This window comes from Pantherophis guttatus, chromosome 1 (genome assembly GCF_059756535.1).
Source record: "Pantherophis guttatus breed Tessera chromosome 1, ASM5975653v1, whole genome shotgun sequence".
In the NCBI taxonomy this organism is placed as follows: domain Eukaryota; kingdom Metazoa; phylum Chordata; class Lepidosauria; order Squamata; family Colubridae; genus Pantherophis; species Pantherophis guttatus.
Genome location: NC_142063.1, coordinates 269532792 through 269546348, shown reverse-complemented (window position 1 = coordinate 269546348; position 13557 = coordinate 269532792). Strand labels below are relative to the sequence as shown.

General features: G+C 40.6%; 1 protein-coding gene across 1 annotated transcript in view; it reads right to left on the bottom strand.

Annotated features, from left to right (window-relative positions):
* The window catches only part of LOC117672077 (solute carrier family 22 member 2-like), a 34697-nt gene that overhangs the window by 17200 nt on the left and 3940 nt on the right, over positions 1-13557 (bottom strand). The window contains exons 3-5 of the mRNA XM_034428527.3: positions 10644-10747; positions 3826-3980; positions 2462-2630 (exon numbers count right to left, since the gene is read on the bottom strand). Of these exons, the coding sequence (XP_034284418.1) occupies positions 2462-2630; positions 3826-3980; positions 10644-10747 (428 nt within the window). The remainder of the gene's footprint in view (positions 1-2461; positions 2631-3825; positions 3981-10643; positions 10748-13557) is intronic.

Genomic DNA, 13557 nt, shown 5'->3' with positions numbered 1-13557 from the left:
TTTTTTTTTCTTTTAAATGGCTCTGATCAGCCAAGCTCTGACGATCCCAGCTAAGTTGCCTGCTAATCAGGCAACTCAGCTTGGCTTGCCAGAGCCATGTAAAAGAAAAAAACTTTTTTCCTTTTAAATGGCTCTGCCTGTTAATCCCTCATCAAAATCCCTCCCCCTCCCCCCTCATCTTGCTTATTTTAGCTGCTGGTTGCAACGCCTTGCTGTAATCCCTGCAATCCATTGCATCAGCAAGCAACTGAATCTCTCTGCCTGCAATCAAGCAGGCAGGGAGTTGTGGACTTCAACTCCCAGAATTCCTCAGCCAGCAAAGCAAAGCTGGCGGAGGAATTCTGGGAGTTGAAGTCTACAAGTCTTAAAGTTACCAAGGTTGGAGACCCCTGTTCAATTGGGTAAGTTTTTTTTCCCCTTTGGGAGCTTTAAAAAAATAGTTAATTGGAGTTTTTTTTAGTTGTTCTTTTTTTAGACCTAGCCATTTAAAGTTTAGGAAGTTTTAAATGTAGCTGCTTTTATATAAAAATAAAAATAAAATAAAATAAAATAATATTTGTGCAGCTTTCTGAGATTTAGTGTGTTTCTGTAGTGTTTCACTCTAACTACACAATCACACAAAATCTCACAAAGCTGTATGTGGAATTTTGTGTGTGTAAAGTGTGAAAGTTGTTTTTTTGGGCTTTTTGTGGCTGTGTGAGGTTCCTGCTTGTTGCAGGGGCCATTTTTGGTCTAGCACAGCTGCTTTTACATTGTGGGTGAGCCAGTTGTGTTGTGTTGTATTGTGTGTGTGTAAAGTGTGAAAGTTGTTTTTTTTTAGCTTTTTGTGGCTGTATGAGATTTCTGCTTGTTGCAGGGGCCATTTTGGGTCTAGCACAGCTGCTTTTATATTGTGGGTGAGCCAGTTGTATTGTGTTGTGTTTTATAGGTTAAAAAAGGGCAAAGAAGTGACATTGACTTGGCCACGCCCACCTGACCAATAAGCCACGCCCTCCCAGTCACCTTCCTACCAAGCCCGCCCACTAATTAAGCCCCGCCCACAGAACCATAGCAAAAAAATTTAGATTTCACCCCTGTGACAATGCCTATTGCAGCCTCTATTGGCTTACACTTACAGCAATAAAAAGAAGCTTTTCAGGGGAGGCTGTTGATACCAGATAATCATCCTTTAAGGCCATGGTTCTCAATCTGTGGTCTGTGGACCCCTGGGGACACAGACCACAATGGGCCACAATGTCATCATAGGGGGTCCGCGAAGGCTTGAAGAAATATTATGATTTAAATCTTGGTTAAGACTTGGGGGTCTGTGGCCATGTTCCATGACCACAAAAAGTAACAGGTAAGAGTAACCAAGTTGGGAGGGACACTGGAGATCATCTAGACCAACCCCCTGCTCACACAGGAGACCTATACTAGGGATTCAAACTGCCGAACTGCTGACCTTTCTGATTGACAAACTCAGTGTCTTAGCCACTGAGCCACTAGCCAGTATTTAAGGATTTAAAGGTTGTCTGTGGTAAAGAAAAGGTTGAGAACCCCTGCTTCAAGGCAATCTCAGCACACATGCCTCTCAAAAAGGAGAATGTTTTTATTATAATAAACTCATCTCTAAGTCTATCCTTGATCACTCTAGTTCTTAGGATCTCTGGTGGCAACCATGATTTAGGCTAGACTGGCTTAGTGGTTTAGTAATTTGTGAAAAACAGCCACTAAATAGAAATAATTCACTTATATGCAGAAGAGAGGAAGATGAGTTACTGAGAATCAAGCTTACTCATTTATTAGAAATAAGCAAATAATTCTGGGGCTTGTGGTGTTGTTAAATTACAGCTTCCACAATCCTTCAAAATTGCCATGGTAGACATAGCTGCTGGATGTTGGAATCTAATATCACCCAGAGATTCTCCATCCATGGAGAATCCATGGCATAGGACCCGGGTACCTTCGAGACCGACTTCTGCCACCAATAGCCTCCCACCGGCCAGTTCGCTCCCACAGAGAGGGCCTCCTCAGGGTGCCATTGGCCAAGTTATGTCGGCTGGCGACACCCAGGGGGAGGGCCTTCTCTGTGGGAGCCCCAGCCCTGTGGAATGAACTGCCCCCGGAAATACGTAAGATCTCCGACCTCCGGGTATTTCGTTGTGCACTCAAGACCCTGTTGTTCCGCCAGACTGGGCTATCAACATAACAATTTTAGATTGGCTTTAAAATTTCTGGGGTTTTAAAATTTAGCCGAATTCATTTAATAATTTTAAACTATTTTAACTGATGTTGTTTTGTGTTTTTAATAGGCTGTAGACCGCCCTGAGTCCTTTGGGAGAAGGGCGGTATAGAAATAAAATTATTATTATTATTATTATTATTATTATTATTATTATTATTATTATTATTATTATTATTATTATCATCTATTCCTTGGATATTATAGGCAAAAGACTGACTCTAAGCAAGACGTTCTTACCAGTAGTAGAGTAAGAGAAGGAACATTGGAAGGGTAACAGCAAGTTGAAGCCATCTCCAGTTGGGAATTGCATAAGCCAAACCATTGAGGATGAGGAGGCCAAAACCATATGCTAGTTGATAGAGAATGGCCACAGTCCTCCTGTAGCTTGGACCAACAATTTCTGTGACTGGAAAATAAAATGAGGACTTTCCATATTAATTCTTAATTGAGAAATAGCTTTTTTGTAGGCTTTGATTAGGAAGAATGCTTGTAAGCAAAAAAAAAAAAAAAAAAAACAGTGGAAAGCACATTTGTTTCAAACAATAAAAAACTAATAAGCTCTGGAACCCAGGTTTAAAACTTTTCCAGACACTCAGATGTCAACTGGTAATGAGGCTCCTTTGGATTTGTGCACTTCTGGAACCAGTGCTATATCTCTATTCAGCTCTTCTTGAACCCTGAATTAGCACTTTTTGAAGACACTCATGCAAAACTCTTGCAGAAAACGTATCTGGTTTTATCCCACCTCCTCATGATTGATGTATGTTTCTCCCCCAGATGATAATGTTTGGTGGGAGAGGAAAGGAGGGAAACAAGCCTGGGGAAATCTATAATTCCTTGTCCCTAACGTGTCTTGTAGACATTCAATAGGAACAGCGCACGTTTTTGGCATTAGGACTGTGGCAGGAACAGCAGCTTTCATTGCTGGTAGATCACCCTGCTGGCTCAAGACATGGATAGATTTAATTTAATCTGGTCATGAGAAGGAAGCCTTTAACTTTAGCATATTAATATACCTTGTAGCAAAAGTATCACAAATTAATAAGGCTGCAAAAGGTTGGCAGTTTAAGACCTAAGTACCCCATGAAGGGGTGAGCTCCCGTTTTTGCCCCAGCTTCTGCCAATTTATCTAACTAGCAGTTCAAAAGCATGCAAATACTTCTCAAATAGATAAATACTTCCTACTTTGGTGGGAAGATAACAGAGTTTCATGTTCCTTGGCATATCGTCATGCTGGCCACATGACCATGGAAAATGGTGGCTCCCTCAACTAAGAAACGTAGATGAGCACTGCTGCCCCCTAGAATCAGACATGATTAGGCAGGGGAAACCTTTACCTTTTTTTAAATCTAATGCAAAATGATTTTTTAAAGCTTCAGAGACATTTTTCCCTGGAATTATTAAATGTATTCAAAACTTTAGATTTGAGTTCCAAGAATAGGTTTGATTTATTAGAGTTGGACTTGATTACTACTAATTTAGGAAACAGTGTTAAAGATTAATTCTCTTTTTAATCTTTAAAAGAGTTAAATGGGTTCCACTAATATGTTAGATTCTGTCCTCTCACAGAATACCAATCTGTAGAAAAGTGTCATACTTACGCAAACTGTAACCTGCCATCCAGCTGCCCTTGCAGAACAGGCCTTGGATGAAACGAAATATCACAGACCATAAGTAGCTTGGTGAGAAGGCAACTAGTACTCCAGAGATTGTAGTTACCAGGACAGAAATTAAAAGGCTTACTTTCCGACCAAATCTGCATTAAGAGAAGCAATAGATACGTGTGCTCAGAAAGATACAAGGCAAATCATATGCTGAAGTTCTACTTAAGGTGCCCTAGTGATATAGGTTGTCCTTGACTTATGATTGTAATTGAACGCCAAATTGATGTTGCTGAGTGAGAAATTTGTTAAGTGAGTTTTGCCCCACTTTATGACTTTTATTGCCACAATTGTTAAGTGAATCACTAGAGTTGTTAAGTTAGTATCATGGTTGTTCAGTAAATTTGGCTTTCCAAAATGACTTTCTTGCCTGAAGGTTGCAAAAAGTGATCAGATGACCCCAGGACACCCCAACTGTCATAAATATGAACCAATTGTCAAGCAGCCAAATGTAAATCATGTGACCATGGGGATGCTGCAATGGTCATTTCTCACATGGTGTGAAAAATGGTCATACGTCACTTTTTTCAGTGTTGTTGTAACTTTGAACGGTCACTAAACAAACTGTTGTAACTGGAGGACTACCTGTTCTGCCCTGAGTAGGAGATATACTTGTAAGGTATCTTCCAACTGTCTCATTCTATCAAATTTGTTTAGCTCTTTCTAAGTTCATTATTTGCTGCCTGAGTTCACACAACATCTAAACCCTAAACCCAGATTCAAATTTGCTCTGCTCGTATAAAATACTCTGCCCAACTAAATTAGGCACATATGGCTTCCGATGATTTATAATTCATACAACCTGCTAAGATTATGACTGGTCTCCCACAACACACTGAATCCTACACTTCCCAGCTCTGTGTTAGATTAATGTAGTGTGCTGAACTAAAGTTTTGAGTTACTAAGAATTTTTCAATTTTCTTCAAATTTCTAGGTTCTACCATATCGCAAGATCTAAAATGGACAGCTAGCATCAAAAACGTGATCAAAAAAGCACAACAGAGAATGTTCTTTCTGCGCCAACTCAGGAAGCTCAAACTTCCCAAGGAGCTGCTGATTCAGTTCTACAGAGGAATTATTGAGTCTGTCATCTGCACCTCTATAACTGTCTGGTTTGGTTCTGCAACCCAACAAGACAGATACAGACTTCAGAGGATAATTAGAACTGCAGAAAAAACAATTGCTACCAACCTGCCTTCAATTGAGGATCTGTATACTGCACGAGTCAAAAAGAGGGCTGTGAAAATATTTACAGACCCCTCGCATCCTAGACATAAACTGTTTCAACTCATACCCTCAAAACGACGCTATAGAGCACTGCACACCAGAACTACTAGACACAAGAACAGTTTTTCCCCCGAATGCCATCGCTCTGCTAAACAAATAATTCCCTCAAACTATTTACTAAGTCTGCATTACTATTAATCTTCTCATCGTTCCCACCACCCATCTCCTTCCACTTATGACTGTGTGACTGTAATTTTGTTGCTTGTATCCTTACAATTTATATTGATATTGTTTCCTGATTGCTTATTTGTACCCTATGACTATCATTAAGTGTTGTACCTTATGATTCTTTTCTTTTATGAGAGCCTATGCACCAAGACAAATTCCTTGTGTGTCCAATCACACTTGGCCAATAAAATTCTATTCTATTCTTTTCTATTTCTTGAACATCATGAATAAAAATGGATTATGATGAATGCATCCCTGCCTCGGCTGACAAAACCACTAGCTGAGCAGCCTTGCCTAAAGGAATAAATGTTTTTCTTCAGCAATAGTAAGCAGCCTGCATCATAGTGTTTGATTAACAGTAGTGAATCTGAACACAAGGTGGCAGTGTTCACAGCAATATAAAGCATTGTAGGTCCAATTTTGTATTCTTCTCTCTGATGAGACATTTATACCTTATCTGCACTCTAATTTTGTTTTGTTTATTCACCAGGTTTAGGAATAGTAAAACTCTACAAAACCTGGAAGAGAAGGCAAAAAATATTTCAATAATCTTGATACCCATCAGTCAAAGGGACATAGCAGTAGTGAAATCCAATTTTTTTTACCACCGGTTCTGTGGGCGTGGCTTAGTGGGCATGGCAGGGGACGGATACTGCAAAATCTCCATTCCCACCCCACTCCAGGGAAAGGATACTGCAAAATCCCCATTCCCACCCCACTCCTGGGGGAAGGAGATTGCAAAATCTCCATTCCCACCCCACTCTGGGGTCAGCCAGAGGTGGTATTTGCCGGTTCTCCGGACTACTCAAAATTTCCGCTACCGGTTCTCCAGAATCTGTCAGAACCTGCTGGATTTTACCCCTGGGACATAGTGTATACACGTATGTGTATGTGCAGGAATTAATGTTTGTTCCTCAAGCACGTGTTCTTTTTTTCAAACTGTTAACCAATGCTTTTAAAGTACAGATTAAAAACTGAGGCTCCAGTTGTGTTTGGCACAAGGAGAGCAAAACCTTGCCTTAACCCCAATCAAAATATATATGTTGAAACAATGTTAACTGCGTTTGCCATACGTCTAATAAAGCAATAATATAGACTTCGAAGTGTGATAACAGAAGTAATTCACCCTTAAATCATTATCCACAAATGGTTAAAATTTGAGAGTCATTGAGGCCACTTGAGGGTTTTCCTGTGTCCTCAGGATCACCTGAATCAGAGTGTAAATAAGTATGCAACTTTCTTGGGACTGCTGAAAAGACTCCATTGTAAATGGAGATAGGTGGTGTTGTATCCAGTGGGAGGATTCAAATAATTTAACAACTGATTCTCTGCCCTAATGACTGCCTGGGTGGGGGTGGCCATGGTGGGCGTGGCCAGGGGATGTTACAGACAGCACTCGGCCTCCTGCACCCCCCTGGGACCAAAAATGGGCCACAGGGGGGCCCTTGCTTCCGTGCCCATTTTGGGCCTAGGAGGCCTCCCTGAAGCCTCCTGGGAGCAAAAATGGGACGCAGGGGGCCGGGCCTCCCCCCGCCACACCCCGTTTTGGGCCTATTAGGCCTTCCTGCAACCTCCTGGGAGCAAAAATGGGATCCGTGGGAACTCCTGAAAAGGTGGGGCGGGAAGGGCAGGGCCAGCCAGAAATTTAACTACCGGTTCGCCTGAACTGGCCTGAACTGGCTGAATCCCACCACTGGTTGTATCCCGCCCCTTCTTGGATGAAAAGTGAAACATTTTCAAAGAAAAAAAAAAGTCCAGTTGCCTTTTGAGGGGGAGGGAAGCACCTTTGGGAAAACCATGACCTGGATGATTGAGAATCCCCATAGATATTTTCTTCTTGCTTCTTACTTTTTTGCACTTTGCAAAAAATTGCTTATCCTAAAAGCATGCTGGCATGAGTGTACCTTTCATTATACATTTATTTTAAAAAGTTGGCTGAAAATTTGACTATTAGGATAACAGTTTGAAAAAGAAAGGAATTCTATAAAGCTTTTAAAAAAAAGACTAGAAGGATGGTGCCGCTTTGGCAGGAAATGTGAGAGGAGACACTGGGAACATTATTAGCTTCTTAGGGCTAGGTATGGTGGAATCCCTGTTGCTTTCAGCTAAACTAACAAATCCCATTGAGAATCATGCACTGGAAAACAACATAATATTCAAGAACAAAGCACCATGGAAAGAAGAATAAATAAAGCTTTATTTTGTTTATCCTCTCTTCTCCTCATCCAGAGGAAAGCGGGGTTTTTTTTACCACTGGTCTTTTTAGCAAGCTTTAAACAAATTTTAAGAAACTTAACAAGGAAGAGGTCACCCAGCAATTAGTACCTGCAGCAGGTATATAAAGCAGTAGTACAAGGTCTTTGCAAGCCAAGATGTGAATACCAGTTTGGATTTTAATCTCTGTTTATTCTCTCCATCAAAAACCTCATTTTAGAATATTGGGATTTTTTGCAGATAATTCCTTGTAATATTATTTTCCTAAATTGTGGCTGTCAGAATAGTTAGCAAATATGTAAGACATCAACTCTACATGTAGATGTGTTCCAAACTTTGTATGTTCCTCTATATTATCACTTCACCTGTAGTTGTATGGTTAGTCCATTATTCTGTTCTTTTACAATACATCTGAAATAGATATTATAAATAGCCTTGAACTTACCATCACAATTGGAACTGGAACTTCAGTTACTAAGTGAGATGGTCATTAAGCAAATTAAGTGAGTTGTGGCCAAACTTTTTTGCCATTGTCATTAAGCAAATCACTGCATTTATTAAGTGAATTGTGTGACTTTTAAATGAATTCACCTTCTCCCTTTAACCTTGTTTGTCAGAATCCAGCTGGGAAGGTCACTGAGATTCAAAAATTTTTACTACCGGTTCTGTGGGCGTGGCTTGGTGGGCGTGGCTTGGTGGACGTGGCAGGAGCAGGGATACTGTAAAATCTCCATTCCCTCCCCACTCCAGGGGAAGGTTACTGCAAAATCCCCATTTCCTCCCGATCAGCTGGGACTCAGGAGGAGAGAATAGATGGGGGCGGGGCCAGTCAGAGGTGGTATTTACCGGTTCTCTGAACTACTCAAAATTTCCACTACCGGTTCTTCAGAACTGGTCAGAATCTGCTGAATACCACCTCTGATGTGATCTGCTGTAATCATTGTAAATACATGGCAGTTGCCAGGTTTCCCAATTTTGATCAAATGACCACAGGGATGCTGAAACAGTCATAAATGCAAGGACTGGTCATAAGTCACTTTTTTCAGCACCATCATAAATTCGAATAATAACTAAATGAGTAGCTGTTAAATCGAGGACTTCCTGTAATTGGAAGTCTCAAATAATTATGGATAGCAAACTGTAATAACAATATATTAGCATACCATCTGGCTTATATTTTATTTGATGTTGCAGTTTTGAAGATAAAGAGCTCTAGTAGAAAAACATATATTTTGTACTCAGTTAAGCTTTGCTCCATAAACTCACTTAGATTATCAAATGTTCAGTTCTTCAGTTTAGTTAGAAGTACAGTATAAAGTATCCTATATGGAGAGTGTAAGCATAAGTGTATCAGTGGTGGATTGCCCCCGGTTCGGACCAGTTCTATAGAACCGGTAGTAAAACCGGAGGGAGGCTCAGCCCACCGATCCCGACATCATCAGAACGCTTCTGCGCATTCTGCGGTAGTAAAGGTAAGTAGAACCCACACCTGAAGTGTATGTATGAGTTTATACAAATACCAACCAGAGATGAAATTTCAGATTGAATCAGCAGTGAAATCCTTGGGCGAATTGGTAGTGATAAAGGCTACCGGTTGGTCCGAACCGGTATTTCCAACAATCAGCTGTGAAGCGTGATTTATATTCGCTAGAAAGCAGGAAATCCTACTTTCTAGCGAATCTAAATAGCGCAGCACAGCTGTTTCCCCCCTGCTGTTCTACTTACCTTGTTAAGTGTCCTTTTTCCGCTTGAAGCGCACGTTTGGTGTGCACTGCACATGCACATGCAGCATGCGTTTGGCGTGTACTGCTCATGCATGTGCACGCAGTGTGCATTTGGTGTGCACTGCGCATTTGTGCATGCAGCGTGCCTTTGGCGCACACCACGCATGTGCAGGCAGTGAACCAGTGGCAAACCGCAGAGGATTTCACCATTGGATTGAATGGCCAGGGTATAGTTTTCTGGCATCCTGATGTTTGCAGGCAGCTGTGGCTGGTGTCTTCAAAATGAGCAACAGCACCAGAAAACTAGACCCGGCTATTCAGCCCAAACCTCATCATTGGTTGATTGACACCAACTGTAAAAACCAATATTATACAAGTTTGTATATGCATATAAAGACATGTTCTCATACATTGCAAAAAGCTAGCACAAGTAAAACCTATTTCTCTTGTCAAATATAATTTGCTTGGTCTTTGGTACATTACTTTTCAGAACCGTCTGCCTTGTTTCATATATTAACATTCAGGTCTCAATTGACAATACACAATATTCCTGAATTCATATCCTCTACCAATCTACTTCATCACCATCACAAACATTCCTTATGCTTTTATTAAATAGACAAGGATACTTATCTAACCTCCTGTGCAATTTATGTATTCCCACACATGCTTTATTTAAATCATATATTGTATATAGTTGCATTCCTCAATCAAACTTCAATTACATAATCTCACAAAAATTCCATACTGGTAGGTCTCGAATGACAACAGTTCATTTAGTGACTGTTCAAAGTTACAACGGTACTGAAAAAAGTAACTTATGACCATTTTTCTTACAATCACTGCGCATCCCTGTGGTCACATGATCAAAAGTCAGATGTTTGGCCACTGAGTCATATTTTTATGATGGTGGAAATGCCTTGGGGTCATGAAATCACCTTCTGCGACCTTCTGACAAAGTCAATGCCAGATTCACTTAACAATCGTGTTACTAACTTAACAATTGCAGTGATTCACTTAACAACTGTGGCAAGAAAGGTCACAAAATGGGGCAACACTCAGTTAACAAATGTTTTACTTAGCAACAGAAATTTTGGGCCCAATTGTGGGCATAAGTCAAGGTCTACCTGTATTTCAAGCTTATTCATTTTACCATATGCTTTCTCTAAATTGGCTCACTTTCTTGATCATATTCAGACACATATTGCATCCCAAATAAACTATTCACTTATTTTTAATTCTATCTACTCTAGTGGAGGCAATTTAGTTTTCTTCACCTACTTTCAGAACAGGATTTTTCATTTCACCAATCCTTACTTTCCGTCATTCATATTTAGTTTTAACAAAATTGAATGATGTACCCACCTGTCCGCTATGTAGCCAGCGAATATAGATCCAACCAGAAACCCACCATTCACAGCCGACTGAAACACATCTAGTTTCCAGGAATCTTCACAAACCAAGTTAAACTGAGAAGACAAAAAAACAGAAGTAAAATTAGTTCTAATCATTAAGACAGTTCAGAGCTGTTCACAGAGAAATCTACAAGGAAAGGGGAAACAGATAAAACCAAATAAACCAGATTCGTCCCCACAACCCTCCCTGCCAACTGCTTTGCTCCAAATTTAGGAGAACAACTTCTCCAAAATGTTGTTATTTTTGGTTGTATACCACTAAATTATTGCTGAATAGGTCAGACCTTTAGTTTTCTCCCGGGATTCAAGCAATTAGGGAAGACAAAGGAAGATACTGTTTGGCAAAATGTATGTATGCATGCATGCATGCATGCATTAATTAATTAATTTGTTTTTTTTTTCTTATCTCATTTGTGTTCTGCCAGAAACATATGACTCCTCATGGTACGACTTCTTCTCAAGAGCTGTGGTGACACAGTGATTATAATGCCATACTACAGGTTAACTCTGCTCACAGCCAGGAGTTTGATCCTGACCGGTTCAAGATTGACTCAGCCTTCCATCCTTCCTAGGTCGATAAAATGAGGACCCAGATTATTGGGGGCAATATGCTGACTCTGTAAACTGCTTAGAGTGGGCTGTAAAGCACTGTGAAGCAGTATATAAGTCAAAGTGCTATTGCTATTGCTATTAGGAAATTTCACTCTACAAAGAAACAAAAAATACTGATGTAAGCCTTGGGAAGGCCTCACATGGCCAGCAGCTGCCTTGTGAAAGGCCGGACCAGACATGCCTTGCCAACTGGGTGAAGAAGATGGCAAAGGTCAGTTGGGGGCAGTAAGATTGGCAGAACGAAGGCAGTCAAAAGGGCAAAGATGGGGAGAGGTGGACATTTGAGAGGAATTGAAATGGAAGTGTGTGCATCAGGGCAGGAGGAGCGAATCACCTAATGATGTCATGGTTCTGGTCTAACAACTGCGATGGAGACTACCAGAAATGCTGTCACTACATGGTGCAGTGCAGTCACCTGAGGTTTCACTTAGTACCTGCTTTGTTTAGTGACAGAAATTGGGACTGTCAGGGAAGAGGTTCCCGAAATGATATCTGGGAGCCCTAATCAACGGTGGGTTGCCGACTGATTGTTCTGCAGGAAGGTTGGGCAAGACAAACAGTGCAAAACTAAACTGTAGCAAGTGAAGGCCCTCCACTCTCATCTTCTCCAGAGGAGCAAGTCACAGTCCAGGAAATAACTACCACAAGTTCAGAAAACATGTCAAAAGGATTTCAAAATGAGGAAATGACAATTCAGCATTTTTTAAATGACAAGTCCGTTTCTTCATAACTATATAGGATATGGACATCTTCCACGGTGTTGACACTTGATTATATAACATGCATACATGTAGTCAATGAAAGAAATGCATTATGGCTGTCCTCAATCCAGTTATCTATCCTGTGGATCCTTTAATGTCATAACCAGCAAATGCTTTCTCTTTTTTGATTATCCTCCCCTTATGGATTAGGAGTTTTCAGACAACTATCAGACTAGACAAGACATGTGTTATAATGGTATTAGTGAAGACATTGAGGATGGCAACAGACATGAAAAAAAAAACTCTAAACTAATTCCAACCTTGAATTCAGTGAATGATTCCAGTGAAGAGATTACAAGTAATTTAAAAGCAATCAAACAAAAATTGAAGGAGTATATTGAGGATTACAGTAGAGATATCAACATCCGAGATGCCTGGAAACATATTCCCTAGTTACAAAAATCTCTAGGACTAGAAGATGAAGTTAGATCAGCATTCTGGTCATTATCAATTTGGAAGGCTATAGGAAGAGATGGAATACCCACTGAAATATAGCAAGCAAAAGAAGAAAAGTTCTAATCAAGCTATGCCAGCAAATCTGGAGAAAATTGTGGTCAACAGACTGAAATAAATCAATATACAATCCAATAAAAAAAAAATCAAATATATAAGCCATAATATAAAATTCTTAATTTCACATGCTAGCAAATAATGCTTGGGACAGTGGTGAAATCCAATTTTTTTTACTACCGGTTCTGTGGGCGTGGCTTGGTGGGCGTGGCTTGGTGGGCATGGCAGGGGAAGGATACTGCAAAACCTCCATTCCCATCCCACTCCAGGGGAAGGATATTGCAAAATCTCCATTCCCACCCCACTCCTGGGGGAAGAATATTGCAAAATCTCTATTCCCACCCTAGTCTGGGGGCCAGCCAGAGGTGATATTTGCCGGTTCTCCGAACTACTCAAAATTTCTGCTACTGGTTCTCTGAACTGCTCAAAATTTCCGCTACAGTTTCTCCAGAACCTGTCAGAACCTGCTGGATTTCACCCCTAGCTTGGGATCATCCAACACAATTTAGTGCTTCTTAAGGCCATTCACTTCCTCTCAGCCTTAAGAAGCAAGCAATAATAAAGCATTTCCAAATCTTGTCAACAAAACTGTAGGTATTAGTCCAGGCAGGCACCGGGAGTAAACATTGAGTCAAAGGCACATGTACACATGTGCATGCACAAACATGGAGAGAGAGATAAATCAGTTTAGATTACACTTTATAATGTTTACAAAGTCTAACCCCTGAGCATGCATATTCTAGAATTCTCTGTAGTAGCCATGGGAGAAATGCAGGAGTAAAATGCTCCCGGTTTGGACCGGATCACCCGATCCGGTAGCGATGGCGGCAGGTGATTCGGAGAACCAGTAGCAAAAATCCCTGCGTCCCTATCCCTCCACATGCCCAGCTGAGCCACACGATCATCAGAGGCTTTTTTTTTTTACTTTTAAAAGCATTTTTTCTACAACCTCTTCCGACAAAAAAATGCTTTGAAAAGTTT